Below are 26,907 nucleotides of genomic sequence, written 5' to 3' on the forward strand. Positions count from 1 at the left end.
CGGGGCAGCGGCTGCTCCTAGAGATAAACACAGTAACAAACACCCCCTCCTCCTCCTCCCTGCCCTGGGCTTTTATGGCTGAGCTGGTGTCACATGGTATGGAACAGCCAATCCGGGTCAGCTGTCCCGGCTCCGCCCCCTCCCAGGATGTGTTAGAAACACCCTGCTGGCTGCCAGGGCAGCACTCAGCACTGGGAGGGCTGTGGGGGGGTACTGACTCCATCTCAGCTAGATCCAATACAAGTTGATACTCATGTTTTCCAGTTGCCTGTTATGGTGATGGGTTTAATGCCATATTCCACTGAAACTCACAGATGTCTTAACACTGAACTCAGTGGAATCAGAACACTATCTGTAGTGGATGTATCCACTCTGAATTAATTAATTAATTAATTAATTGTTGTTTCACTCTAGGGCTTTTGTTTCTACCAAATGGTATAAAGACAGAATACGTATATACTTTTGGTGATGAATAAAACCAGTGTGTGTACAGCTTTCCCAGCTTGCTAACTGGTGTATACTGTGACAAAAACTCCACAGAAATAGAGCTAGCTCTGCAATTTACATTAATTCACATTCATTTTTGTAGGGAAGTGGAAAGTCAACATTAGCAAAGGCCATCTGCAAAGAAGCATACGATAGACTGGATGCTCATGTAGAAGTGATTGATTGTAAAGCTTTAAGAGGTACGTCAGGTTTTTTTTCATCTCAAATAATTGCTCTGTGATGAAGCAGCACAATTATGAAGTTACAATATTTAGTCTGAATAATTTTTGTAGTATTATTACTGCTTTTGCAAGGATATTTGATGCCCCACAATGAGCGTCTTTAACAGTCTGATGAAAATACAGCTGCTGTAAGCTTATTTCACACTTCTGTCACTTTCTGTCCCATGTACCACCACCAAATTCAAACCATGCTTGCCATGTTTATTTCTAATTGTTACAAAATGTGAAAAAATTGCAAGTTAAACTGGGTGGTTTTTTAAGCTATATGGTAGCTGGAACAAATGTTAACAAATTATAGGTGTTAAATGATACCTGTGTTACTCAGTGAAAGGATGACACAGGCACCAAAGGATTGAACAGCCAGCTGAAACCTGATTTGTGATGGCATATTTACTAACCTGCTGTATCCTGGCCATAGTCGTCTAACACTCTTTATTATAGATGATGAGCTGAATCCTTAGGTTTTGTGAGTTCAAAATAAGTGTTTTGCACCAAAGATGGCAGAGGACAAAAAAGGCTTTTTTTACTCTTTATTCACTGGCTTTCCTAAACAGTCTTGGTGCTACAGAGACAGAGAATACTCAGTTGTTTTCTTACAGAGCTCTTATATTGCATGGCTGTACTCTTTTAGACTAAGTCCCTTCTGAGCTCCTTGCCCAGAGAAAAAGGAAAAGATTGATAAAGAGCTAGGTCCCTCACTCTGAAAAATTCTTCCAATTATGGGACTCTTTAGTAGCTAATTTAGAGCACTGCTGATACTGCTCTGTTTTTAACTGTCTAGAAATTAGACCTATAGGCTTCTAAAATGGTTAGTGAAAGATGAGTAATCTCATTTTAGGACAGATGGATTCTTCTACTACTTTTTTGATAGAAGACGTGGACTCTTTACGGATTTGTCTCTGGTTTAATCTTGGTACCTGGATTTATAGGAGAAACGTTAAGTTGCATGTATCAAAACATTGTAGTATTATGTGAGCAAGATGTAGTCAGTCTGATAATTTTTTTTCCTGATATGTTTTGTCATTAAAATTGTATTTCTGTTTTAGGAAAAAGATTGGTAAACATAAGGAAAAATGTGGAAGAAGCTTTTTTAGAGGCAGCATGGAGACAACCGTCCATTCTTTTGATGGATGATCTTGATCACATTATTGGAGTACCTTCTACACCAGAGCATGAGAACAGCCCTGAAACTGTTCAAAGCAATAGACTCGTTTATGGTAATACTGCTCTACATGTGTCTGGATAAAATTATAATGCAACTTAGAATTTCTTATACCTGAATTATACCTCTGGACCGTGTGATATTTCATGGCAAGGATTCACAAATTATGGTAGGTAGACCACTAGCTGAGTCAAAGCAGCCTGGTCAAATAGTCTGGAGCTTGGAGTGGTCACTAGCAATGGTATGTACACCACGGCTGCTGATGGTGCTGCCTGTTGTCAGTACCACTGTCAGTGGTAGAGGCTTCTCAGTTCTTTTTTATATTGTTCATGCACTCAAGTACATTGCAATTGCTTACAAATTGCAGATGAATCTTTAACTGATAATTGCTTATAAGATCAATATTATAATTGACATATCATTCAAATGGAACATGTTTTCCATAATTATTATTTATAATTACAGAGATAAATTTGATACTTATTGATGCTTAGAACCAGCTTCTTTTAGCTGATTACTGACTTCTTTATCATCCTACTTGGTATATTTTGTAGGACTTCTATTTTATTTTACAATGTAACAGCCCTCAGATCTTAAAAAGATTATCAATTGGAGTTTGACAGCCTGTATACGGTTCCGTTTTTTTCCATAAAAACTAGGCAATAATAAGTTGCAAAATAAAATTAAATTTACATTATCAAGATTAGTATCTTTATTTTTTTAGCTGTATTCAACTCTGTTCATGTAAAATTAAAACCATAGCAAAAAATATCTACCATTTCTTATCTCAGTTTGAGGGAGTTAGCATAATTTTTTATTAAATTACTTTTGAGATTCAGAAAATCTTAGTATCATTTATTTTCTAAAAGTGTTCACTTCTGTTACTTGCAGAATTGTTTGTGTTTCTTATTTCTTTATTTACAGGTATAACACACAGAACAGAGGTTTAGAGCTTTAAAGATTATTCTTTGAAGATCTACCTCGGACCCATAAGTTCTTTGAGTTTCATATATTAGTTTCTCCTAGGTTTTCTAGGCTTAGCATCTATTTTTATTATAACTTTCTCTTTTTTGTTTGCGTGGAGGGAATAATATTTCTAGAACAGTGATCATAGCACACACAAAAAATACATGTTTAATATCTTGTGGTAGACATCATCAGTGATGTTACAAATTTAGCTTTTAAAGAGGGCTTCTGATGACATTTTATTAGTGGAATGTACTATCCCAGGAAAAATAACTATACATCTTTTTTAATTTTAAAAAAAGCCTGTAAACATGGGAATAAAACAACTATATAATAAGATGTGACATTTTGTGTGCCCTAATGCTGCTCTCCAGTACAGTAGAAATATCTGTTATGAAATGCAGAATCTTTTGTTATTTTGCAATTCATGGAGCAATGTCTTCTGTGTTTAGTTTTGAAAGATCTGATAAAAGAAGTTGTTTCCATGGGGAGTTTGATTGCATTAATTGCCACAAGTCAGTCTGAACATTCCCTACATCCTTCCCTGGTTTCAGCTCAAGGAACTCACATATTTCAGTGCTTCAAATGTATCCGATCTCCAGATCAGGTAAATTCAGGTTAAATGGTTAAAATGTTGTTTGCCTTCCCTGCAGCATCAAATACAGTCCTGAAACAGCTGCAAAAAATAGTAGATTATACCTGAAGATGAGGAAAAATCTAGAATTCTTAGAAGTTCTTTCATGATACTTAAATATCTCAGAACTTGCATGTCATTATGAAGTTTAAAAAAAAAAAATAAAAGCAATCTAGTGAAAACTCCCAGTTGGCTCCGCTCTTCTTATCTTCAGTGCAAGAGAAGGGTGTATTCAGAGGATGTATGAGTTCAGCATAAAACAAGTCAGGTTGTCTAACATAGGTGAGGTATGCATGTCTCCTGGTTACTTGTAAGGGGATTCTAGAGGAGCAGCTTTGAAAAAACATGTAAGTCACTACAGTTAGATAAATAACCTATGTGTGTTTTTTCACTTCTCAGAGGAATATGTCCCTAGCACATGTATTTTAAAAATGTTATTAAAAATAAGTGTTAATTTTATGGGAAGGTTTTGAGTTGGTTTTCTGTATTAATTATATCCCTCTACTTTTTAATATAGTCCATTCTGAAAAGTAAAAAGGAGAGAGGGAGGAATAAGCCATATAACTTTATTGCAGGAGAAAGCAGGACACTTTGTACCTGTTCCTGCCCTAATGACATGACACTGACATGGCAACTCATTTGTGTTTAACACAAGTTGTTCCTGCTTGCTTGTGTTCTGTCACAGGCTAGCAATTAAAAGCCACTGAGGAGAGGATTCTGCATTAGATACAGCGTAGCTTTCTCCTGCTTCCTGCAAGTCTGCTTTTATTATTTTTAATACTAATACATGAATAAGGATGAGATATCACTGGAAAAAGTCAGAATCGCAAAAGATACCAAATTATCTGCTGTATTTTTATCTAACATAATATATTTAATCTCAAATATTTTCTACTCCTATCAGCAAAATGGAAGATGATCTTTTTCCTGTGAAACAGATAAAAGGGGTGTACAACAGTAGAATCTGGGGAGTGGAGGGCTATTTCATTATTAACGTTGGATTTAAGATAGCTGTGGCAAGGTAAACATTTAAAATTATAAAACTGGTGAATTTCTTGAAATTCACCTGAAGAACTAACCTTTGTTTATATTCATGTCTGCTCAGGTTTTGTTGTTTGAAAGTTTGATGACATGTAAATATTAAAGGAAATTTTAGTTAACTTGTGTGTGTTTACTTTTTGAATTTCTGAAATCCATATAAATAGTAAACTCAACATACACTTTCTGCACAATTCTATTTTCAGAAGCAAAGGTGTGAAATGCTGTATTCCATAATAAAGAAGAAACTGAATTCTGATATAAAGAAGTTCTCTGATCTTGACCTCCAATGTATTGCAAAGGAAACAGAAGGTTTCGTTGCTAGAGATTTTACTGTGCTAGTTGATCGTGCCATTCATGCCTGTGTTTCCAACCAGAATGCAGTTCAAAATGGGGGTATGTTGACAACAAAATCTCTGATTTCATAGTCTTACTTCTGTTATCCAGAACCTGTGGAGTAATACAGAAATAAAAAGCCACGTTTTTGTTTTATGTTTAAAATGTATTTAATTGTTACATAATGTGAGGATTTTGTTACTGATAGGCTGTGTGTTCTTTTTCTTGTTCAGGATTTTTTTTTTCTTTTTTTATCAGAATTGAATCTGTCAACTATGGATTTTCAGAAAGCTCTAAAAGACTTTACTCCATTGGCTCTGAGAAATGTCAACCTTCATAAACCTAAGGACATTGGCTGGGGCAGGATTGGTGGCTTGAAAGATGTGAAGCAAGTTCTCATGGATACCATCATGTTACCTGCCAAGGTACCCAGTTCTTTTAAATTGGTTACTTGAATTTTGTACCTAATGTTAGTAGGAGAAGAATTATTTTTAAGGTGTGACATGGTATTTGACAGAAAGACAACAGGTATGATTTTAAGCTACTTTTTTGGCTTCCCAGTCTTCAGCTGTCTTCAGCTACTGGAAAACTCTTTCTCCTTTCCCTTCCCTCTTCCAAATACAAAAGGCGATGGCTTGTGCTTTTCTACAAATCGGGTGTTGCTCTAGAATGTTGCAGTATTGCTAACATCATCTTTGCTGTGCTCTGTGTTGCAGGGTTTGTGATTAGGCTCTGCAAAGATAGCATTTCTAGCTGTCTACTGCAGTGCTTTTGCTAGAGCAGTACTCTCTTTTGGATGAATGCCTATCTGTCCATTCCCCTTTATTTTACTTTGGCCTTTCTGCTTTGCTTAAAACCTCCAGCACTGAGATGAGCTATCCATATCAGTCTTCAGAGAAACGACTGAACAGTTTTCTCTGTAATGGACAGAATCTTTTACTGTATACTTATATAGTTTGATCATATCAGTTGGTGATTAAAATAGGAATTTAGAAGTACCAATATGGACATTATAAAACTGCAGTGCATTCCTATTCTGTCCTGTTTCCTCTTGGTAGAAAACACCACTTCTTTGTGTTTTAAGTACCTGTGAGGCCTAGGAACCCTGTTCAGCCCCAGGTAAACTAACAACAGTCCAAATGAGCTCTTGTTATAATAATGTGGATAAAAGAAATTAGACACATTCTGTTTAGACAAAAATCAACACGTCAGTGATGTTACAGTACACTGCAGAATAATTACATATTTTAGCATGTGTCCTGTTGAAACTCTTTTCCAGTATCCAGAATTATTTGCAAACCTGCCCATACGACAGAGATCAGGAGTCTTGCTGTATGGAGCACCTGGAACAGGAAAAACACTGTTAGCAGGAGTAGTTGCTCGAGAGAGTAGAATGAATTTCATCAGCATCAAGGTAACAAGATTTTGAAGATTAATTGATTCATTTTATTACCTGAACAAAACAGCTTAACATAATACCTAAGTGTGTGCTTGTGAGGGCAAAATACCAAAGAAACTCACATTTAAAATTTGGTATGTCTCTGGATATCCCACCACCTGACTTCTGGAAGTTCACAGTTTAGTTACTGAGATTTTTTTTTTTGTATAGTTATTCATTAGGCAGAATTATAAAATTTAATTAGATGTTCTTAGTTTCCAATTTTTTATATAAAGATCATGAATTTTGGTTCCACTGGACAATGAGGTTGTGCAATGCATTTTATATGTATTTTCAAAATACAGTGTAAGATATTGCCTTGTGATACTGTAACAAAAATAGAAATGATTACTTGTTGGACTGCTTAAAAGATTCTTTTGAACTGTCTAGACCCCTTGGCTCTTCTGTTCAGAGACACCACTCTCTTAGTTACAAGAAAATTCACTGTAGTGTATGAAATCTATGCTGAATTACACATTAAAACTAAGAAACATGTTGTGAATGTTCTTTTCTGATTTTTTTTTTTTTTTTTAGGGACCAGAGCTACTCAGCAAATACATTGGAGCAAGTGAGCAAGCAGTTCGAGATATCTTTAACAGGTTGGCTTTGTAAAGATTTGTGATGTTAGAAATGAATTGTATTGGTTGAAACTCCAAGAAATAATTTTGTTTTCCTAGGAGAGACATGGCATCAGATCACAAAAGCATCTGAAATAATTAGTTGTGCCAAACCAGATATTCAAAACTTGGCAAGTTCAACTTGACCATCACTATTTAAAAACTGAGCATCTCGGCTCAGTTCAGGAGTGCACTTTTGAAGCTGAACTCCCACTTCTCTCCATTTACAGTGTGTTTTTTCACATCACAGAACTGTCTTGGAAAACACATGCTGAATTCCTTTCCAGGAGACAGTCAAGTGTGCTCCAGCTAGTAATGAACGCTCAGTGCATAGGATCATACTAGGGCTGGTATTGAGGTCCTCAGTGCTGGTCGTTCTGTTTTCACAAATCTGCCCTTACTGACCCTCGGTGCTCACTAATGTAAACATATACATAGCCTTTGCTTCTTGTGTAGTTTACAGTGTTGGCAGTCTTTGTGTAGGTGCACATAAGCCAAGACCTCATCTGCAGTGGTTGGATTTTAGAGCTTTCATGTATATTAACATGGCAGTTGAGTACTTCAGAAATTATAAAGTGAATGCAAGGTGTGTCGTAAAAATGAGCAGTGATCCCATAGCAATCCAATTCTTCAGAACCTCTTAATTTCTAGAGAAGACAGGTTTTCTCTTCTCTCATTAAAGTATTCTCTGAAGCAAAAAACAATTACCTTTAATATTTCTAAGCAGTTTTATGTGTGACCCATACTTAAGCAGAATTTAAATATTGCCTTTCTTTTTTCCCTTTTAGAGCTCAGGCAGCTAAGCCTTGTATTGTTTTCTTTGATGAATTTGATTCTATTGCTCCTCGCCGAGGTCATGACAACACAGGAGTTACAGACCGAGTAGTTAACCAACTGTTGACTCAGTTAGATGGTGTCGAAGGCCTACAAGGTAATAATTCATCTGTGTGCTCCTTTTTATGCAAGATTTTAGCAGATGCTAATGATATTTTTCTGCACTTTCCTAAGGGGTTTATGTGCTAGCTGCTACTAGTCGCCCAGATTTGATTGACCCTGCTTTGTTAAGGCCAGGTCGACTGGATAAGTGTCTCTACTGTCCACCTCCTGATCAGGTGAGGAAACAAAATGTTTTACACGAGAACCAAGGGAAAGAAAAACCAAACTAATGGGCTTTATTATTCTTTTCTTTGCATTTAGTGGCATTTCAAACCTGGACAAAGTGGACTTGAGTGCCCAGCTCCAGTTATACAACAGTATAAATTCACTGATTTTAGCGTCAATGTGTTCACATAAAACTCGGGAAAGACAAGGCTGCTTACCACAGTCTTCAGGATCAAATCATGTTCCTGTGGATATAGCTGATATTAAAAAAAACAAAAAAAAGGAAACTAGTCTGCAGAAAGAAATTGGATGCAGGGTAGTGTTTATTGTGTTCTGCATCTTTCTCTGAATTAGAGTCCAGTGGATCTGCCGTTTGCTTGAAGTGATGAACTGTAGCCATTCCCAGTGCAACTCTTGAATTATCTGAAGTTTTCAGAGTAGTTTTATTCTAAGTCCAGTTGATCCCACTCTTCTTTACGCACATTTAATTTGGAATATTCAAGCTCTTTTTAAGTCAGGTGTGTCACTAGTTAGAAAAGGAATGATTCCCATTGATTTTAGTGGGTTTTGTATCAAGCCTTTGAGGCTGTACAATGTGTGCCTTTGATTATCCATTTTATGAGAAAAAAAATAGTGCTGTTCATTTTCAAATTAGTTGGCACATTTAATAAATACCACATCATTTCATTCTGAAACACCTGTGAAGAAGATGATCCTGTGTCTTAAGAACACAGTTATACTCTTTTTTTTTTTTTCTTGTAAACTTCTGGTTTAGAATATGATCATTCAGGTAAACAGCAGTTTTTCACTTTTGTCATACTTCTCTTTGCAAAAGGGCATATGAGTAGCAGAGTTCACCTTCATATTTTTATATATTTCATAGATAAAAATCCCAGATATTGACTGGATATTTAGAGAAATGTATTTCTGTGTATACTGTGTTTGGTACAGTTTCTCTTAGACTCTTCAAGAAAATGTAACAAAATGTATGCCTATATCTTAAAGATTGATTACTGTACAGTGTGTCCTATATGTATTATTATTAGGGTAGTAGCTGCTTTAAAAAAGATCCTTCCTCCCTCAGACAGAAAGTTGCTTGTGACAGAGCCAAAGCACTATCTAGCAATCAGGACAAGGAAAATAACAGGTTACATTACTGACGTTTGGGTTTTCTTTCTCCCTTTTTTCAGAATTCACGGTATGAAATCTTAAAAGCTCTCAGTCATTCCCTGTCCTTGGCAAACGATGTGGACTTTCAGGATTTGGCAGCAAAAACAGAACGGTTCACAGGGGCTGACCTAAAAGCTTTATTGTACAATGCCCAATTACAGGCAATCCATACCAATTTGGGTGCAGGTTTAACACAGGTAAGTAAAACTGATAGAAAAGGAGTCTCTCCTGTTTTTATTTTGATGTTGATATGTTTGAAAGGGTTAATTTGATCCTTTTTTTTAGCAAAATTAATAAGATTTAGTTTTCCTATATTTGTATACAGAGGGTTAAAATCTTAGTGTGTTTGCAGAAAAATGCAAGAATAATGTAACAAATTTGTTTAAATACTTCTTAAACACAGGTTTTTTTCATTTTATGATAGGTGTTTCATGATAACTAGATTTATGTAAGCCAAATCTGTTATCATTGTTATGTGGAGTGACTGACAGTTCAGTAAGAGGGTTCCCACTCAGAGTTTCTTAGGAGCAGCTAGCAAATTCAATTTTGAGGTGGCATGTTTTGGATGATGGAGGAAGCAAGGAACTCGTGGTGTTTGAGGAGTTTTTCCAACAAATTGAGTGTGATCTGAGGACAGGAGAGAAGTGGCAAAAGAATCCCTTCACTGGTAGCATCAGTAAGTGGTTGTAAGGATACCTGATGATTATCTGTCGTTAGAGGAGGCCGTTTTCAAAAGCAGTGGTCTCTGTAGTGGTGTGCACCCACCCCAGGTGGTGAACAAGACAATCCATTGGGGTGCAGGAAGAAAATATTAGAATTTTGATAGTACACGTATATAAGTTACAAATAAATAAATATGTATATATTTGGTGGAGTATGCTCAGAATTTTTTTTACTGATAGGGGTGTGCAATCAAAAAGGTTTGCAGACACTAGTCTAAAGCAACAATGATGATTTCCACATCAGCACTTAAAGTGCGTTGACTATGACTAACGATGAGTACAGTGATTGGGCACTGTAAAAGTAGACTCACAACAATCTGCTAGAGTACTTTACACAAGATAGTACAATTCCTGGAGGGAATGGGTGAGACAGACGTAATACAGTTCTACAACAGAAAATGCGCATTAAGTTTCCCAATGCTTGCTGTTACTGAGTGAGACAGTTCAAAGCAAACAAATAAAACCTTAAGGATATCTCCGCAAATTATTCTTGTAGCATGAAGACAAGAAGTTCTGCTCCTGGATTTTCTTAGCAAAATATTTGGAAATGTACTCTCAGATAAAGACAGATTACTAGAATCAAATGTATAATACTTTCATTTATCATACTATCATTTACATATGATACTTTCATTTGCACTGTATATGAAATCTTTTAATGTATTTCAGGTTTCAGTTGGTTCTGATGTTCTGTTCTTTGTCACAGGATTTTGGTTCTACTTCTGATAGTGACTTCAGTCTTTCTTCCATGGTTTTTCTAAACCACAGCAGTGGCTCAGATGATTCAGCAACAGATGGAGAAGCAGGGCTGGAGCAATCTCTTATTTCTTTAGACATGTCTGACTCGCTTCCTGAAGATCCGAGGTCCAACATGTATCGTTTGTATTTTGGAAGCTCTTATGAATCAGAGCTGGGAAATGGAACTCCTTCAGAACTGGTAAATTACTTGCCTAATATTTTGACTTTTCAAAATATTACCAGTTGTGAGGCAGAAAATCTGAACTAGGCAAATGGTATGGTTTTATAAATACTACTATGTCTGCTTTGTCCTTCAAACTGTCTTCATCCTATACCTTGTGGTCCACAGTGGGGAAGGAGATGGAAGAATGTTACCTGACAAAATACAATATGGATTTCTCTGCAACTTTGCAAGACTTAATCCCAAAATACTGTTTAGTACCTTATAATCAGGCAAACTGCATTCCTACTAGATCTTATTGTCTAGAGTAACAGGTTGTTGCCTTCCAAAGTTTGTTACTAAAATCAGTTTTTAATTTTTTGGTGTTTTTCGGGGTTTGTTTTTTGTTTCTTTTTTTTAACTTAGTTTTATTACTAAACAATGACCATCAAGCTTTCAATAATTATGTCATAATCTTAAGAATCAAGAAACATTTTTCAGTTGTGCATTAATGGAGTAATCTGACCATGGGATTATGTAAATAACAAAAGTAAACCTTAGCTTCCATTGTTGCTCATATGAAGCAGAATTCCTGTTGTTGTAGTATCACATTGCACAGCACGCAGCACATTCTCTGGCTAGCTTGCAGACAGGGATGCGCTGGTTGGCTACCAGCGCCTGCATAGTGATCGGCTGGCCAGCTCGTCTCACTTGGCTGCCAGGTAAGCAAAACAGAATATGCTGCCTCCGAGCTCCTTATGGTGAATAGATAATTTTAGGATTTGCATGTGATCCGTGGGACATTAATTTTCAAGATCTGTTGTAGAACTGTTATTGCAAGTAGTTATCAAAGTTGTTAGACTCTTGTTTTCAAAACTGTCTTGCATTGATTCTTAAAGCCAAAAATAACTTATCTTGACATTGGAGGACTAATTACTGGCTGCTAAGGTGCTTTTGTGTATTTTATCTTGCATTGTAGATTATAGTGTTCCATTAGTGTATCTTTAGAGACTTAAATTTTCCTTTGACTGTGGAAGTTCTTCAGCAAAGCTTACAAGGACTTTGATCTCTTTGTTGTTGAACTTGGAAGCTGCATATTTTATCAAGTGTGCAGAGAATTTAGAGGTGATGAATATTTAAATTATGATTCATTCCAAAGCTAACTGTATAAATTTGCCCAGATTTCAGAAGCATTGATGTAAATAAAACAATGAATTTAGTAGATCTTTTTTTTTTAGATAGCCCATTGCAAAAAATATTCAGATTTTTTCCAAATATGAAACATTTCATTTTCAAATTTGTACTTTTCCTCAACACCTTGGCAAATTAACCTAAATCATTCTGTTCAAAAAGTTGTGTATGTGATATATTTTTAAGAGAAAGTACTCTTTTTGCCAGTGGGGGCAAGCTTACACTGAGTTATAGGCTAAATCTTAATGGTGGAGTTGCTCTTTTGAATCTGTAATGAGTTAATGTATTTCTCCTTGTGGTCAATTCAGAGCTCGGTGTGTTTGTCTGGACCAAACTCCATAACTCATGATTTTACCAGCGTGACTCAGAGAGATGCAGCATCGTTACAACCTTCAATGCTTAGAATCGCTTCTCAAGAAGACTCCCTGGAAAATAATCAGGAGCAGCAAATGGAGCACCTGAGGACAGAAATCAATGCTATCAAAGCCAATTACAGAAGCAAGAATGGAGTATGGCAGGTTTTTTTATTATTTAGTCTTAACATTTTCTATTGTTTTTTCACACTTCTTGGTATTTCAATAAATAAATTCTGCAATAATATTAAATATAATGTAACAAAAATATCAAAAACAAATGATACCTAGTTTGAGGAGAAATAAGCCAGGTGTTGACATTCATATAACTAAATAGTTATTTCTGTGTTATTAATACTGGAAGGGGGGCAGGGGAGTTGTGATTATATTTATAATACATTTGTCTGTACATGTAACGAGGAAGTTCCAGAGTTACCGATATCTATGGCACTGTGTCTTTGTTTCTGTGGTAATTTTTCATTGTGTGGTCATGGCTCTGTTTTCAAGGAGGATAGCACCCTTAATCAATCAGTGCTTGCCAAGAACGCTTTAATTATTACCCAGTCCCATCTGATGACTGCACTTGAGGGTATAAGGCCATCCATTAGCCAAGATGACTGGAAGAATTTTGCTGAACTGTAAGTATTAATTTTTTTTTATTATTTAATATTTCTTATGCATCAGAAACACAATAGTTATTTAATGTGGGGAATGGCAGAGTTGAATAGCTTCTGACAGCAATTTTTTTCAGAAATACTAAATTACGTACCAAATATTTTACCAGTGTGTTGTCTTTTGTTATTTTTGTTAATGTAGGACGTGGAAATTCTAATCACAGACCAGAAGACTCTTGTATTATGTTAAGATCTATACCAGTACAAAGAGGCACTGATTCTCTGAGACTTAGACCTAGGTCTTTTCTGCTCTCATTGAGTAGTAGCCCCTTGTACTTTCCAGTTGCTGGGTTTTGACTCTCCATAATGGTCTTTGTAGCTGCCATGTTAGGGAAAAGGCAATAATCTGCAGAAAAGGAGAATGTGTCTCCTTAGCCTTGGAAAAGACTGGAGTGAAAAAGCTGGAAACTGACATTGGGATGTTCTGTGATCTCACCAGCAGGTTCTTCTGACATGCAGATTGTTACTTGTCTTCCTCAGCTGATACATAGATAAACAGGTCTTACTGCAGGGGAAAGAGAGGGGGGAAGGGACAGGAAAGGAAAATGAGATGCTTCCCAGGAGTCCATACTACCCTGTTCACTTCTGTTCCTTGCCCCACCTTGCCCCCTCCCCTTTCCCCCGGCCAAGGAAGCAGAGCAGGGAGCTTTCTGAGCTGGGTTTGTGGATGAAAACTCCTCCAGGTCCCCAGATCTGAGGAGACACGCACTCTTCATTTCTATAAAAGCATAGGTAAACATCTGTAGTTCTGTGTTGCATTAATGTGTATCTGAAGAGGCATGTGCAAACAAAGGCATTTCATAAGAATTTGCTAATATCTTTTTCTGTTTCCAGGTATGATAATTTTCAGAATCCCAAGAAGAGGAAAGGGCAAGTTGGCTCAACATTCAGACCTGGACAAAAAATTACTCTAGCATAGTAACTTGTATTTGCTTGTAATTGCTAAACTGTAATTGAAAATGATGTGATTAAATCAGATTATTTATATTCATATGGATTTATTAATGCAGCAGATGAAAGTTTCTTTTAAATTTACATGCTATAAAATTATTTCACATTTCATTTTGAAGAAAATTGTCTTCCTTCAGATTGATATTAAATTTTTGAGAGAACATTGGTTACGTTCTGTCCAGTTGTTTATCACATAAAATTTTAAATTTTGCTTTTTATCAATATAGTTCACAAAACCTAACATTGATTTCCTATCCTTGTTTATTTCCTCACAAGAAATAGATTTTGTTTGAATAAACTGTAATATCTAATGGTGGAAATATTTTTTAAAATTCTATAAAGCCATTCTCTAATAGCCATTGGAGAGGTGTTAGAGAAGGGTGGTACTTCATATATTTATTGGTAGGCAACTAGTCTTATACTTCCAGAATAACTATAGCCAAAAAAAAAAAAAAAAAAAAGACAAACCAAGATGATTATATCTTGTTTTCTGCCACTGTTTATTATTCAGAAGAATATCGAGTTGCATTTCACAACAACTGTATCTTCTTATCCCCATCTTTTATTCTTGGAGACTGCTTAAAAACATCTCTGAACTCCTTTCTCTTCCTTGAGCTTCAGATTCCAAAAAGTTTTCATCTTTAACCTAAGGAAATGTGTTATCTTTTTTTCAAATACTTGCATTTGAAACTTCAGCCCAGGTAATTTCATTGATTAGTTCCTATAGTTTCTCAGATAGCTCTAGGAGCTCTTCACTTATTCTTCCACCTACTGACTTAACTATTTTTCAACCAGAGGTTCTTTTCTACAACTAGCACTTCTGTAAGAAGGTGGTGTTCTAGCTCTTACCTTGCCAAAATTGTTTAAAGTACATTGTGGTTTATTACATCTTTTCATTTTGGTAAAGAAATCTTCAGGTATTACAAAAGTATCTAAGATTAGCCCAAATCAGTAGTAGTATCTGTACTTTATCTTATGTCTAGATATGTATGTACCAGATTTATTGAAAATAAAAATTATTTCATCTTCCTAGTAATGATAATCTCATAATGCACTGGACCGGGCAGAGGCCAATTGTAATTAAAGCAAAGACAGTACAACAATCTGGGGAATTATCTTCACACTTGGAATCATTTAATTGGAATACTTTATACTCCAATACCAAGTATTATTTTGTAAAGTTAAAAAGGAAAGCATGCTTACATTAGGCTGCATGTTGAGGTCCTATCAGTCCTCAACCAAAATTAGATCCTATACTGTCTTTGAAATGTTCTTAAAAACCAGGAAGCCTAGGCTCCAAATCTGCTTTCCAAATCTGTGCTCTTCCTTTCTACATGCAAGGAATTTCACCAGTGTGCTGGACTAGCTCAGGGGCGTGTGTGCATATATATACAGATACACACACCCCCCCATATAGATAACCTTGACTATTGCTGTAATATCATTTGATCCAAGAAAGTAGGTCACTATTAATAACGAGTTGCAGTTAGGTGATCTTCAGTTACACTCTGAATTGTTCTAACATCTCCTCTTAAAAGGTAGCAGAGTGTCTTAACTGAAGCCTGGCTAAGATCTGTTATACAGGCACAGGAGCCCAACATACACAGAACATAAAGCCTGTACCTAAATGGAGGATGATCCCTTCTGTACAAGCGTTGTGCAAGAAACGTCAGCTGGCCTGTAGAGGCTCTTTCACAAGACCTGGTGTTAAGAAGTATGCCAAGAGTGAAAAGGGAACGATAAAAGTTTGTTGCATGTTCTATAGGGCAGCAGGGATTTAGCTGCAATGGCTCATGAAGGTACCCCAGGCAGCCAAATGGCAGATGTCACGTTTGAGCCGTTTGACCACTGTTTTCCGTCTCCTCCATCAGGTCAAGAACCAACTAGACCTTCTGTGAATCAGCAGCCTAAAACCAGACAAATTCTGTGCCTCCCTACGGGCTCATCTGTCATTCCTGCCTGCCTTAAGTGATACTGATGTTGTTTTTTCTGGGTATATATTACAGCCCATATAAAAGGCTGAGAACCTGGGGTAGATTTTTCCTTTCACTCCTGCTGTCTCCAACATTGTCAGCTGTCACTGACCTTTTCTCAATTGCCAACCAGTCTTTCCCTGTAGTTGAGGGACTTCTGAAGAAACAAGTGTTAAATATAGATGTAAACACCTTGTTTCTAACAAGCAAGGGATTATTTTGGGCATTCAGGCATTCTCTGGGTGGTATGGCCGTAAGCTAAATACTGGGATTCTATGATTATTTCACTTTGCTAATAGGAACTCTAGTTGCTCTACTATCCTGTAGTTTTTCTTAAAAATAAATGCTTATACAGCTTTTACTCTAAAAGCAATTTATGTTTGAAGCTGTCATCTTACAGCTGTGTAGCTGATAAATTTTTCAGCCACCGCCTTTGAAAAATGTACCTGTTTTGAAGTGATCTACAATTCCAGAGTCTGTTGATGACTGGAAAAAGCTTCTGGAAAAAAAGATGACACAATTCATTTATCAGTGCAATTAGTTGTACTGAAAGGCTCAGATGGCTGAATGTTGAGTTCCTAATAATCAAAATCTGCCAGACTTGCTTTTCCAAGCATTTGTGACATTGAATACCATCCAGTGTGTTAGTTCCTTTTACTGTTAACACTATTCTGCTGTAGATCACATTTGTTTGTTCGGGAAACAGAATTTCTGTTATATAGTAAAAATTTCACAAGATATTTATTGTATAACTTCTGGTTCTTAAGGCATCAAACTTTGTTCTATTTCCAAGGGGAAAAAAAACAGAAAATATTTCCTAATCCATGTGAAATTAAATTAAAAGATAAGCAATGTCTGCTGAGGCTTAGATTACATTAGCCTTATGTTTCATAACAGACATCACCAGCTAGACCTCTGCTTGACAGTATTTTAAGCATGACAGTAAACAATCTGTTTAAAACACACCAATTTTATGATTCACATTAGATTTGACAAGCACTTTGGATTTTAGTTCATCCAAACAAGTCTAAATTTTGTGTGCACCATTATACATTTAATGTTGTACAGGGAGTTTCTCCCTCCCCTCTTCTGGCATCGGGGAAGCAAATTCCTCCACTCCAAAAGCAAACAAATCTTTAAAAATATAATTTCAAAACAAAAGCATTGTATGAATTTAATTTTTTTCACTGAATATTTTACTCAGATTAATGGGTATGTGTGTTTGAGTATGTGTGTATACATCTATATATTTATAATATGAAACATTACATAGTTGGCTTTTAAATATTATTAATTTATCATTTTACTTGTTGCCTAATTTATTTAATAACTCCTAGTTATTATGAAAATAGTAAAACACATACATGCTCTGTTATTGCATGAGGATCTGACTGTTCATTATTCAATACCTCCTAAGCTCATATAGTAGGGTGGGAGTGAAGCTTACTTTCCAGGGAGTTAAGATAAACAGAAAAACAGGACCAATGCAGGGACTTGGAAGAGACCGGAAGAAGAAGAGAATTTCTTGCATGAGTTCAGCAGCATTAACCCTGCAGAGTGAAGCTGGGAGACTGGACTACAGTTTGTCAGCATCAATTGACAGGTCGGAATCCACTTCATGCTCACTGGTGTCATTTGGGAATAACCCGTTTACAGCTGCCACAGGGGCTGCTCGGCCAGGAGGGTAAGGTGGCTTGGCAGAGGGCTTTGGAAGGAGCCCTTCTCCCACACATTTCATCACAGGGGTTTGTAGAGTCTCCACTGCACTTAACACGCTCTCTCTTAAAAGTGGGCCGTCTGTCAGCATGATCTTGGTGTCAGATGCTAAGTACGGGTTAAGTGAAGCGTTTGGCATTGGAAGCACAAGGGAGATTGCAGGTTGGTCGTGACAATAATGTGTTTGACCTCAGTACAAGCTGTTGTAATACATGAAAAGTTTAGCATGTGTTAACTAATACCCAGTTTTGCCTCGGGTAGAAACTTGGAGACGTTAGTTCTATAATCTGTTTTAGGTTTTTAGCAAGTCCTTGTACCACATTACTTCTCTTTTTTTCATCAGCATATGCACAACATGATTGGAATGGTACAAAGCTTGTTCTAAGGCACAATGCGTTTAGTTTTCCCATTTCTAAAATGGGACAAAGGGTAACAATCTGTCATAGGTACACTGAAATAACAATCTATTGACTAATTCTTAGAGTGCTGTTCCAATTACACAGCGGAGAGATCTAGGTTGAAATAAATACTTTCAGAGGCTCAGATGGTGGCTGGTAAAGAAATGCTAAATCATTTTACTGGTATTAGGTCACAAATGTAAGTCAGACTAATAGAAATGAAGTGTGAAAAATTCTTCTTCCGTACCCTCTAGCAGCTGGTGTGGCTTTTGTAAGACTCCCAATTGTGCAGCCTTCCTGTGGTGTTGTAGAGCAGCAGTGCCAGATCAGCTGCTATGAGATCAGCAGGGGAGATGTATCGCATAGCAGTGCTGTCCCTCACTAGTCTCCAAAAATCTTTAATAATTTTAATTAATTGAAATGGTTTAGTGAAGAACAATCTGAGGGAAAAGATCAGTTTGGGACTCTTAGGTGCAAAAAGACTACGTCCTCTTTCTTCATTGTTCGCACAAACAGTCCTTGAGAGTCTCCAGGAAGCATACTGTATATGTTTATATCTACTGCTCCAGTTGCACACTCGGAAATAATTTGCCAAGTAATATTGACACTGAAAGCTTGCCTCTGTTTGAAAACCAGAATAGTTTTGGTTTTGCTTGAACTTCATTTACATATGATTGAACATGTTGCCCAAGCAGAACTGATAGAAATTTCTGTTCCTGTTTCGGCAGAAAACATTGCTTTGTAATGGCAGCTTTCAGAAAGAAATTTATTTTCTGAGGGGAAAGTCATGGCCTGATAAGATGCTCACTTTTCTGATGGCAAAGCCAAAACTTTGACTGAAAATGCTCCATATGTGGTATTCAGACTCTGAGCAAAATTAAAGCTACATCCTAAGTGTTATGCCAAATGTACGTGTTACACTAAATTACATCCTAAATGTTGTCAGTAAGAGCCAGTCTCTGTAAACGCCACTGTGGGGGAATTGCACACTCTTTAAAGGAAGCATTTTCCCCAGAGTTGTTAGTTCTAGTTTGTTTGCTGGAAAGTGTGGTGTTCTGCCTTCTGAGTCAGCGGAACAAAGATGTAGTCACCAGGCCAGCTTCTGTAGCTTGCAGATTGCCTCCTGCTTCTCCTTCCTACTTGCATGAGGTCATGAATTTGCAGTAGTGCAACTGCTAAGGGCATTTGCAATGCTTGTGACGGAGGGTCGGGCATAAACTCAACGTATAGATCGGTTAGCTGATGAGTTGTCAGTGCTGGCAACTGGAGAGGGATGTTTTTATTAGGAATAAACTAAAATCGATGACACAATGAGTACAGGACTGACCCAGTTTTCAGGGGGGGCACCTGCTTTGAGAGCAAGAAAGCCACTGCTGATAATACAGCCTGTTTTCTTCTGTAACAGGTAGGTTGCTGTCACTTTTCTTCCTTTGATTGAGAAGCTAATCAAAGTTGACATGTGAATTAAAAGCTGGTATTATAAATATTGCAAGAATTGTTTGGGCTTTGATGTATTGCTGAAGTGGCTGCATAATCTCTTAGGTACAATTGGGATGCTTTTCCTCGATGTGTTATTCAGGACTTGTTTTAATATATGACAGAACAATAAATAAGTCTTTCATTATTCTCTTATTTTGTTTTGATGGTGTTTTAACGTTGTTTTCTAGTATCTTAAAGCTAAAAAGGGTAAGTGTAAAGTATAAACATAATTGTAACTCATGAATTTTTATATTCTCCATTTCCTCAATGTTACTGAGCAATGGTTTTTTTTTAAAAAAATAAGTATGCTACAGCAGAACAGAAGCTCCCAAGAATGCTGCACTCTACAGTGTCTCTTTTTCATGTCACTCGCTTGGAAGACCTGACATGAATTATCTGGAGCCTGATCTTTTCCAGTATTCTGATACACAAGGTACCAGAAGGTAAGAAGTTCATTTTCCTGCTTCTCACATTGTTTGTGCTCAGTGCTAGTTGTGGCTTGTGTGAAGCTGGGTGTGGTTTTATTCTTTCTGTGGTTTCTATTCAGGAGTTACTTTGCTGGATTTTTGTTCTGGTTTCCTCCACATCCTCACTGTGCCACAAAGACCCGGAACGCCAAAGGCCAAAGATCCGGGGGTTTGTTGACAAACGAGGGCGTGGATGTATTGATGTTTCCTCCAGAGCGGTGGCGAATTGCTCCTGGAGTGATTCGTTCTAGTCTTGGTGAGGGATAAACTGAAACTCTCAGGGCTGTAAAGAGTAGAGGTGAAATACTGGCTCCCTGAAGAACTCCACCATCATCTTCACTGGGGCTGAAAGCCTGTCTTGATCTAAAGAATCACCATTAACTCAGGTTACACTGTTTGTGGTACCAAATTCTTGCCCTTTCTCCAAAACCAGATCCTACTTGGGCTCAAAGATGCCTTATTTTCTCATTTTTCTAGCAATAAAAGTTGAGTCTCTGTTATTCAAGGTAACAGATGGCTTCTTTGTGCTTCTGTCTCACACAATGTAACACACTGGATATCTGAAGAAATTATGTTATTTAATCAAAATCTTCAAGGCTTCCACAACAGAATGAATTATGTGTTTGTTCTGGTTTTGGTAAACTTCATTCTTCTGTGTGTATTTTGTGTTGGTTTTTTTCCCCCTGAGAAATACGTTAATTGCATAGTTGACTTTAATTCTGTGTTTTAGCTTCAGAGAAGAAATTGCCAAATTTCTGACTCACTGTGCCAGAGCTGCAAAAACACTGAATCTGGAACATGTAAGACAAGTGCTTTATCTTTGCATCTTATTTTTCTTAAACTGATAAAGATGAGTAAATCTGAGCACAAATGTCAGCAAGAGGGATACATGCAAGATTTGCAGAGGTCTTAGTGGTGTTAATTTTCCATTTGAAAAAGTGGACAGGATGTAACAGTCAAGGACCAGCGTTGCAGGTGTCGTAGTGTGGCTTTTCCCTCTGTTTTTTTGGATTTTAAACTAGTGATGATGTTTATGAACTTATGAATTTAAGCAAGTGCTGATATTTCTGCTAAATATTTGATTGCTAGATTAGATTGAAGGTTTGTGCTGCTTCTTTCAGATAACTGTTATGAATGGCTGTTGTGCTGTTTTTGCTACTCTGTCAACTGTGTTATGTGACCCCGCTGGTGAGTAAAAGCTTGATTATTGTACTTAAAAACATTTGTTAGCAGTGAATAAAATTGTAGGATGACTTCTGACAGCCTGCTGTTACTCTCACTGCCTGAATGAAGCAAGGCATGGTATTTCTCTGTCACTGGCAGAGTGTCTTTGATGTAATGCCTCTGTTTCTGGAATGGTGGAAAATGTTTGAGGTACCAGCAGGCACACTGGCTTTCTGGAATGCAGTCTACAGTTTTTTAAGAACGTTATAGGAAGAGAAGAAGGGTATCAAGAGAATGCAGTGAATTTTGAAAAGTTACAAGAAAAAGAGGTGGGAACCATGGTGGAAGCTGGAGGGAGCAGGCACACAGGGAGGGAGGAGACTGGGTTGAAATCTAGGACCCAGAGGAACTTTGGGTAACTGGATAAGGAAAATACAGCCAAACAAGCACAGTGTTGAGGAGGAAACAGAGGTGGGAAGGTGAAACGGAAGGAGTAGAGTCGTGGGAAACAGCCTGCTCACGCAGAAGTAGACAGTAAGAGGAAAAAGACAGCTCAGCAAGGGAAAATATTTTCCTCTGTGGGCTGGAATGAGGAAGGCAGAGTAGGCATGCAGCACAGCAGAGAATGGGGAAATGCACAGAGACCTGCCAGGGAAGGAAGGTGAGCGGGATGGCTTACGTGGCCCCAGCGCAGGAGGCTGTGCTGCTCCCATAGCACCCTGTTCCCAGCACCAAGAGCCCTTGGGAGGAGGGTGGAGTGATGTAGAGTAACGTGGTGCAATGACTTCAGCATATCAGTGGCAAATAAAGCTGTGAAACCTATGAGTCTTGTTTAGTTTTGTTGAACTTTGTTTAGTTATTTACTGAAGGCTCCTTGTATCCATGTCCATTTTAATACGGTCAGATTTCAGTGTATTTGCACAGTTTTAACCGGAACTTTTCTGCCTGAACACTGATAGGGTCCCCTTTACCCCTTGGTTAAGGTGGGAAACCCATTCTGTCCCCTCTGAAACCCTGTCATGCAGAGCTTTTGTGGTATCTCCGGGAAAACATCAACCTAGGACTACTTTACAGCAAAAAAATTAAGGAGGGAAACAAGTTCCCCAGTGCTATAGCTGCCAGACAGCTCTTTGGCAAGCAGAAAGAGGTAGCTGAAGTTTGCAGCAATGCCTGGTGAAAAGGGATAATAACAGAGAGTTAGCAAAATATGGAAAGCAAGATCATAATTTCTCATTATTGTTATTTAAATAAATAAACATATAAATTAATACATTAATAAATAAAACAACTAGTTGATCAGCTCCATTCCCTTTCACCGAAAATTTGTGTGACTATCGAATCTGCTATTGCAAATGCTAAGGAAGAAAATTGGTAAAGAATTCAGGTTGATTGACTTATGCTAAATTTTCAATTTTGTTTAAATATTGTTTTAGGCCATAGTGAAGGTTTTGAGATTAAATCAGATGTCAAATTCTTGGGTTGTCAGTTTAGTCTATTAGAGTGTAATGAAATAATTGCTCATGAGAAATATTCCTTTCATTTTTTAATGTTGTTAGATGGGTATCTTATTCCAGCTCCATACTACGGTGGTATAAATTTGAAAACGTGGCTATACGGTGGAATACAGCCTGTTCACGTGCCCTTGTTCAGTGAGGTAAAGCTTTAGTTATTCACATACTTTAACAGACATTTCACAAGGAACAATAAGAAAAAAACTGAAAATTGAAATCGAGTCCAAGTGAAGAGATGGGACCGGTCTACCACTTTTAGAGACAGCCTGTCTTTTTCTCAGACTGCAGCATGGCAGGAGGCTGGTGTCATTGGATGTGTAGGATTACATTTGTTCTGTGCAGACACTGTTCTGTACTGACATGCTGAATTATAACTTGTTAGCTCTAAGTCTGTCACTCCTACTACAAGTAAATTTGTTTTACAGATTTTTCCCCTTAAGCACTGAAAGATGTATCTGCCACAGAAGTTGTGTAACGTTGGTTCCCCCTTTGAAAGTTTGGTCATCTGTGAGGCGAGTCAAAGGAGGGAAGCATCTTTTATAACACCAAATGATACTGTCAGAGTATGGAAAAAAGTGAACTTTCAAGTACACAAGTTCTGCATGGCACTGATAGTGTAGTCTTGGATAAGGGCAACATTTAAAGAGAAAATAATTGGGTTATATAGAGAAGACTGAGCTTAGTTTCAGATTCTTCTATTTTATAAAAACCAGTAGCAACAGTATTTTCAATAGGTGGGAGGTTTTCTTCACTGTCTTCTTAAATTTTTTTAAATATTTTTAATATTTTTGTATTCTTGTTGATTTTTTTTTGTTCTGTAGGTGACTGACAAAGAAAATCACCCTTTCCAGTTAACAGTTGAAAATTGGAAGATGCGTTACAGACAGCTAAAAAGCAGGTATCACTTACATTGAATTCCAATTTTCATGTTTTCCTTGTTATTTTGTAAGCAGTGTGTGTTCAGCATTGAAGCATTTGTAGTTTCATCTGTGCAGATTTTCAGTCTTGTGACTGAGGTGGGTCCAACTCTAGCATTAGTCAAATCGATTTTATAATCTGGGCACTGTAACAAAATGCAGAAAAATCCCTGACTCTATTTTATGAAGAACAGATCTTAACTTGTGTTTCAAAACCAAGTTTCTTTCTCTGTTGATTTTAATGGAATTTGAAGTGTTATAAAAAAGCTATTCTTCTGACCTTCAGAAGAGAGAATATGCTACTGTACCGACCCACTAAGTTAATTAAAGAAACATGTCTAATGTGATTTTGAAAAGGATTCTTCTGAGTTCCAGCTAACAAGGAATTGCTAGCAAACAAAAAAATTACAAGTGTAATTTTTCCAGAGTTTAGGAAACCTCATTAGTTCAAAATACTTAGCATGTTCAGTGATTTTATTCTGATCAAGATTGCATAAATTGAGGATATTATTGCTTGTCACATGCTCAAAAGCTCAGGAGAACTCTATGTGTGGGCAGACTTCAGAAAAGTATGTAAGAAGATTGAAAAGGAGTGGGAATGTAAAACTTGGAAGTGTAAAAATTACTTATGCATTTTGTTACATACTTTATCAAGTCCTGAAAAGTCATTTCTATGAATTTAGGCACTTGTTCAACCTTTAATAAAAAAATATTTTCTTCTTTTAGTTCTTAAAATCCCAGACATTTGAAGCCGAACTTGAATTGTGGCAGAAGCTCCTTGATAAAAAGCTCCTGATTAGTCCTGGAAAAGCTTTTTATTGTTATGAACCTGGATGGTTTAGACTGGTTTTCTCCGATTCTGTAGATAAGATTTACTTGCGTAAGTGCGTTTTATTTCTAATATGTCAGGTAGTAGCACACAAGCTTTAAGAAAAATTAAAGAATTCAAACCTAATTAGTCTCTCTCAGCTTATGAGAGGCATTTTTGGAATTTGTATGAGCTGAGAAAAGACCCAGAGCATAGGTTACAAAGCACTTATATTGGATTATGTTAAACCTTGGAACCTTTCAGAATTTAATTTTAAAATTTATTTTTACTTTATCAGAAGTAAGGAACCAGATTTTATGGGAAAGGATTTTTAGTCTTTCAAATTATGCTTTGTAATGTGGGAATTCCCCGCCATCCCTCATTTATATGTGGCTCATGTTGGATACAAAAAATGTATCCATCTCTCATGGTGTAAAATACTTAACCTTGAATTAATGCTTTATATTGTTGTCAAAGTGGATGTTTGTGACGCATGTAGAACATACAGAGCTATAGAAAAACGTAGATTGAAAGGGAACTCTTGGGTCATCTAGTACAAATTCCTGCTCAAGGCAGGGCCAGTCCGTAAGTCAGAAAGTATATTGCTCAGGGACTTGCTCAGTCAAGTTTTGAGATTGTCTGAAGATGGAGATTACACAACCTCCCTGAGGAACCTGTTTCAGTGTTTAATTACTCTCATGGTGATTTTTTTCCATACGTCCAGTCAGTATTGCCTTCTGTGTTTCCTTTCTACAGGTATTCAGATACCTGAGCAAACGTTGCATAGTTATGCTGCTGAGCCAGTCACAAACAACACATCTTCTGCTGCAGATGCTTCATGCAATCCAGAAAAAGATTGTTCGGGCAAACCTTCAAACACACCAGGAAAAGATGTCTCCCAACTAAAAAATGTACTTGTTTATTAAAATCATATATGCATTTAATGACTTGATATAATTTAGCATGCTTGTGTTTACTAAAGGTGTGTATGACTTCAGTATTTTTGGTTGGTTGTAACCTGGCATAGCACTCAGACTTCACTGTGACCTGGCATTAATAATCTTGCAAGTGGACTTGCTAAAGTTGAATTTTGAGGAACATGGACCTCCTGGATATTGTGAAATTAGCCCCTGTTTAGCACAGCACTTGGTTTTACACCATTTCAGTGTGCTATGTGTCAGTAAAATCGGTGAGTCTTAATATATACTTGCAGAGTTGTTGAATTATGAAATTTTTTATATACTGGTAAAATGGTTGTGCATATTACTATATGTCATGAACTGTATATTTTAATCAGAATACTGAAAGTACTGAATCAGGTGATATTCAAATTTTGCTCAACTTTTGTAGCTGGCAAAATGCTTTTGTATATTCATGAGATCTCTCTCCAAACACGTACATCTCTCAAACATTTTATACACCTTTCTGTATATGCATGGTAAGTGAGTACTTGCTGAGAAAGCATTTAGATTTTTGGCTTCTGGGCTCCCTTTCAGATTATTTCTGTGTGCCTGTATTCATTGGATAGTGTTTTCATACACTAACTATAAAAAACCCTTGAAGGTCTGTAGTGTATACTCACCTGACAGAGTAGTATGGGGACTTTTTTGCTTTGCTGAGATTTTCTTTAAAGTGTTTGCAGAATTAATTCACTGTTTCCTCCGTTATTTAGGTTTGGTGAGAGAAAACTAGAATTGCAAAACTAACAGGCTGCTGCTCTAGAGGCTCAGTAGGAGGACTGTCTCACTGTGGATCCCTAATAAACTTGGAATTTGTGCTCCTGATAGTCACATGGCCTTTGACCTGGTTTTCGTGGCCTTTAAACTTGGCAACCTTACGCTGTTCAGGCTGATAACATAACGATAAATAACCTGCCATACAGCAATTTTTAAAGCTCATGGAATCATGGAATAGTTGAGGTGGGAGGCACTTCTGGAGATTGTATAGTCCAACACCCCTGTGTGGAGCAGGGTCAGCCAGAGCAGGTTGACCAGGACTGAGTCCAGTTGGGTTTTGAGTATCTCCGAGGATGAGGACTACACAGCCTCTCTCACCAGCTTGTTCCAGAGTTCGATTACTCTTTTTTTACTAAAAAGTTTATTCTTATATTTAAACAGAATTTCCTTTTCTCATTTTGTGCCCCTTGCTTCTTGTCCTGTCACTGGATACCCAGAAGACCTTGGTCCATCTTCCTTACACCCTGTTGTCCAGTATTTATACACACTGGTAAGATCCCCCCTGAGCCTTCCCTTCTCTATTCCAGGCTGAACAGTCCCAGCTTTCACCCTCTCCTTGTATTTCAGATGCTCCAGTCCCTTAATCATTGTTGAGTTCCTGCTCCGGCAGGGGGATTGGACTAGATGATCTTTCGAAGTCCCTTCCAATCTCTAACATTCTGTGATTCTGTGAGGCCCTTCACTGGACTTGTTCCAGTATGTCCATGTCTTTCTTGTACTGGAGAGCCCAGAACAGTGGACCCCAGCACTCCAGATGTG

At 37.2% G+C, this 26,907-nt stretch overlaps 2 protein-coding genes across 2 annotated transcripts in view; both read left to right on the forward strand.

Moving 5' to 3' along the window:
- The window catches only part of PEX1 (peroxisomal biogenesis factor 1), a 25,839-nt gene extending 11,697 nt beyond the window's left edge, over nucleotides 1-14,142 (forward strand). The window contains exons 10-23 of the mRNA XM_010078661.1: nucleotides 590-686; nucleotides 1,775-1,945; nucleotides 3,309-3,463; nucleotides 4,735-4,924; nucleotides 5,123-5,289; nucleotides 6,144-6,278; nucleotides 6,837-6,901; nucleotides 7,708-7,850; nucleotides 7,928-8,031; nucleotides 9,211-9,387; nucleotides 10,619-10,849; nucleotides 12,310-12,510; nucleotides 12,862-12,992; nucleotides 13,863-14,142. Coding sequence (XP_010076963.1) covers nucleotides 590-686; nucleotides 1,775-1,945; nucleotides 3,309-3,463; nucleotides 4,735-4,924; nucleotides 5,123-5,289; nucleotides 6,144-6,278; nucleotides 6,837-6,901; nucleotides 7,708-7,850; nucleotides 7,928-8,031; nucleotides 9,211-9,387; nucleotides 10,619-10,849; nucleotides 12,310-12,510; nucleotides 12,862-12,992; nucleotides 13,863-13,947 — 2,052 coding nt within the window. The 3' untranslated portion in view covers nucleotides 13,948-14,142. The remainder of the gene's footprint in view (nucleotides 1-589; nucleotides 687-1,774; nucleotides 1,946-3,308; nucleotides 3,464-4,734; nucleotides 4,925-5,122; nucleotides 5,290-6,143; nucleotides 6,279-6,836; nucleotides 6,902-7,707; nucleotides 7,851-7,927; nucleotides 8,032-9,210; nucleotides 9,388-10,618; nucleotides 10,850-12,309; nucleotides 12,511-12,861; nucleotides 12,993-13,862) is intronic.
- A 3,294-nt stretch (nucleotides 14,143-17,436) lies between these two features.
- LOC104465566 (1-aminocyclopropane-1-carboxylate synthase-like protein 1) lies at nucleotides 17,437-25,338 on the forward strand. Its single transcript, XM_010078662.1, is given in 10 exon segments — nucleotides 17,437-17,636; nucleotides 19,926-19,988; nucleotides 20,743-20,812; nucleotides 21,134-21,200; nucleotides 22,733-22,830; nucleotides 23,509-23,545; nucleotides 23,548-23,585; nucleotides 24,108-24,173; nucleotides 24,331-24,484; nucleotides 25,169-25,338. Coding segments are annotated over 10 exon segments (963 nt in total).
- Nucleotides 25,339-26,907: the final 1,569 nt, after the last annotated feature.

This window comes from Pterocles gutturalis, unplaced genomic scaffold (genome assembly GCF_000699245.1).
Source record: "Pterocles gutturalis isolate BGI_N339 unplaced genomic scaffold, ASM69924v1 scaffold12013, whole genome shotgun sequence".
NCBI lineage: Eukaryota > Metazoa > Chordata > Aves > Pterocliformes > Pteroclidae > Pterocles > Pterocles gutturalis.